Source organism: Calidris pugnax, unplaced genomic scaffold, assembly GCF_001431845.1.
Source record: "Calidris pugnax isolate Ruff unplaced genomic scaffold, ASM143184v1 scaffold72, whole genome shotgun sequence".
NCBI lineage: Eukaryota > Metazoa > Chordata > Aves > Charadriiformes > Scolopacidae > Calidris > Calidris pugnax.
In genome coordinates, this window is record NW_015090808.1 from 1,914,803 (window position 1) to 1,918,283 (window position 3,481).

Here is a 3,481-nt window from a genome sequence, read left to right on the forward strand (position 1 = left end):
CGCTCCTGCCCCGGCCGCTGCTGGAGACTCCCGTTTCCCAGGAGCCGGTTGTCGGTGGGTGCCTCCGTACCGGGCCGGTGCCGTCGGGGAGGGGGCGGCGGCGGCGCCTGGGTTGCGGTTTCGGGGGGCCGGGGGGAGGCGGCGTCGGGAGGCAGCTGCCGGGGCTCCGCGGAAGGAGGCCGGAGCTCCTCAGCCCGGGTCGCCCTCGGCTCTTCGCGAGAGGTTTTCGGGAAGAACAAACACGTATCTGAGGAGGTATCTGGTGTGCGGTTGGCAGGAGGCGGCAGGCAGCGCTCGCAGGGCCCCGCAGGGCTGGCGGGCACCTCGCCGGGCTGCGGCCGGAGCCGGGGACGCGCTCCCTCCCCGGGCAGGGCCGGGCCCGGGCGCACCTTCACCGTCGGCACCCCCAAAATTCCCGGTGCGGCTTTTCGCTCAGCCCGGGCGAGCGGTCGGCTCCCCAGCCCGCGGACGAGGCTGCCGCCCGGTTGGCGCGGTGGGTGCGCTCCCGCAGCCCCGGCACCGGGCTCCTCCGCGCAGCGGGGCTGGGCTGGCGGGGGCTCCCGGCGCTGCCCGGTCCCGGCTCTGGGAACGTTAAACTTAAAAGGAGAGGGTCCGCGGACGGGAAAGTGTGGTTCTGCGGGGCTGAGGCGACGCCGTTGCCTGGGATTCACTTTTACGGTAGCATCCGAGGCTGAATAAATGCTCATAAATGCCGCTACGGTCCTTTTTAGTGTCGGGGAAACTCGGTGGCTGAGATAATGTCGAAGCAATTTCGAGATAGTTGACGTACCGTGGTGTCCCTTGAAATTCTCGCGAATAAAAATAACGCGTAGGTTTTCTTTCCCCCCTACTAATGACAATCATTCGGACAATTTATACGACACAGCGAGAGCTGTAGGTTTTTGGTTTTGGTTTGTGGTTTTGTTGGGTTTATATATATAAAAAAAAAAGGATAAAGAAAAAAAAAGGAAAAGGGGAAAAAATCCCCTTTGAAGCAGGAATTGAGATCCAAATTTTTACAGACTCACATATTTTTAATGTTATGACAATCTCCTTTTTAGGAGACGCTGTGTTTTGTCGAATTAATAAGATAAATGTTGAGAGCATATTATATGCAGCCTTTAATCCTAATGCAAGGAAAATCGTAATTATGTAGAGGATAAGTGAATTTGAAAGCCAAACATCAGCCCACTCTCTGATTGCAAACAACACTCCGATCGCCGCTGGAAAGCGCTTTGTCTCTTCTTTTGTTTAGTTTAGGGGGCTTTAAATTATATTTTAATATTTTTTTTTAATCTGTTTTGTGTCTGAAATGACGGCGGTAAGGGAGGAACCGGTAAACAGTTTTTCGTGTGGTAAAAACCTTATTTCGGCACAGAGCATCTGCGGATGCTTTTGCTCACCAAATCTGCGTGTCCGTAAATACACGAGCTCCGCGTGCGCAGGGCTGCGGGCTCCGGGAAAGCCGCGGTCTGCGGCGGCTTTTCCTTTTTCCTTTTTCTCTTTTCCTTTTTTCCTTTTTCCTTTTCTATTTTTCCTTTTCCCTTTTTCCTTTTCCTTTTCCTTTTTTCCTTTTTCCTTTTCTATTTTTCCTTTTCCTTCCCAGCCCCTCTCGGGCCCCTCCTTGACGGCGGTAAGGGAGGAACCGGTAAACAGTTTTTCGTGTGGTAAAAACCTTATTTCGGCACAGAGCATCTGCGGATGCTTTTGCTCACCAAATCTGCGTGTCCGTAAATACACGAGCTCCGCGTGCGCAGGGCTGCGGGCTCCGGGAAAGCCGCGGTCTGCGGCGGCGGGGGCAGCCCGGTCGCACCTCGCCTTTCCCGGGGAAGGCTCCGTCGGGGCCGCCCGCTCCCGCCGTCCGGCCGCTCCGTCGCTTCCCAGCCCCTCTCGGGCCCCTCCTTGCTCCCCAGCACACCCCTACCTTTGCTCCATGCCACCCACCCAACCCTGGCCAGGAGCCTTCATTGCCCCCTGCCCTTACCGGGGCCCTCAGGGGGCAGCCGGCCCCTGGCTCGCAGGGTGGGGGGAGCCCCGGCACCGACCGACCCTGGGCAGAGACCCCGGGGGGGTTGCACAGGACTTGAGGCCCAGAGGAGCCCCCAGCCCGGGGTGTCCTGGGGCAGGGAGCACCTGGGGGGATGCAGGTGGGTCCCCTCTGCCCCGGTGCGTTATTGGGGTGCACGCAGGAGGACTCAGGGAAGGGGGATGGTCCCCCAGGCCACCGCCTGCAGTCGGTGCATTTTATGTCAGACCCACATATTTTTGGGTGCAAGGGCGGGCACGAGGCGAGGGGGCAGCCCGGTGATGTGTTGAGAACCCACTTCCAGGCCCAGGCTGGCGTGATGGAGGGACGAGGCGGTGTGTGGCCGGGGAGGATGTCCCAGGGCAGGAGGTGTGACAGCGGGACCCCCAGCCGCAGCTCGGGGGTCCCACGGCTTTGTGCAGATTGGGCTCAGGGCACCACCAGCATCTGCTGCCTCTCTTTTGGAGTTTGCCATGAAATACCCGGACCTGCTGAAAAGCTTTCACACCTCCGAGAGAAGTTGACTGGAGCTTCAGGTAGGACCCTGCGCACTTCGAGCCCCTTCTCTCTTCCTGAGAAGAGCTGAGGGTGATGGTACCCAGCACCGGCCCTCCCCTACGGCAGAAGGGCACGGGCGGGGCCCTGATAGAAAATCGGTGTCGGAATCTGGAGGCTTCCCCCCATAAGTGCATTTTCCGTCTTGACTCCTCTCCCCGGCGCTGGTAACTCTGCGCTGCCATCGCTGCCCCGGCTGCCCTCGGATGCTGTTCGCTCCATCATGCCCTTGCCCTTGAACGCCCAAAGTTGCCCGTCCCCCGGGACTGTACGAATAACCCCCAAACCACAGGAGGTGCTAAAGCGGCCCCCCCGCCTGCCACGCACGGCAGCCGGGAACACGCGTGGCTCCACCTGCCTGCAATTAACGGCGGGAACGAGGCCATAATTACTCCCCGGGAGTTTTCCTTAAAGGCGGTGACAGCCCCGCGGCTTCCCGCTGTAGGAGGGGGGTGTCCGGGGGCTCCGGGCGTGCCCGGGTACCGCGCTCTGTGCCGGTGGCGGGCAGGGGGAGCGGGCGGACCCCGCGGGGATGCCGGGGGCGGGCGGCCATCGCCATCTAGCGGGGCTGCGGCCGGGGGGAGCGGGGGATCCTCTCCGGGGACAGCGGGGGCTGCTCGCCGGCCTCCCCGGGCTTTTCTCCGCGGGTGCGCGGTGACTCGGGCTCCTCCCGGGAGCGGCTCCGCTTCTCCAGCGGCCCCGGCGGGGCTCTGGGGGCTCAGCGCCGCCCCGGCGCCTGGAGAGGCTTAGGAAGGAGGGACAGATGACCGTGTCCCGGCTTTCTGCACTCACTCCGGTTCTCGGGTCCCGGAGCAGCCGGGGAGCTGCTGCTTCACCCCCTCTGAACCCCCGGGCCTGCCCACGGGGGAGCGTGGCAGGAGCCGGCTCACACCCGCGGGG

General features: G+C 61.9%; 1 protein-coding gene across 1 annotated transcript in view; it reads right to left on the bottom strand.

Annotated features, from left to right (window-relative positions):
• LOC106885833 (basic proline-rich protein-like) overlaps window positions 1-3,140 on the bottom strand; it is a 10,024-nt gene extending 6,884 nt beyond the window's left edge. Inside the window, exons 1-2 of the mRNA XM_014938337.1 lie at window positions 3,065-3,140; window positions 71-580 (exon numbers count right to left, since the gene is read on the bottom strand). Coding sequence (XP_014793823.1) covers window positions 71-580; window positions 3,065-3,140 — 586 coding nt within the window. The remainder of the gene's footprint in view (window positions 1-70; window positions 581-3,064) is intronic.
• Window positions 3,141-3,481: the final 341 nt, after the last annotated feature.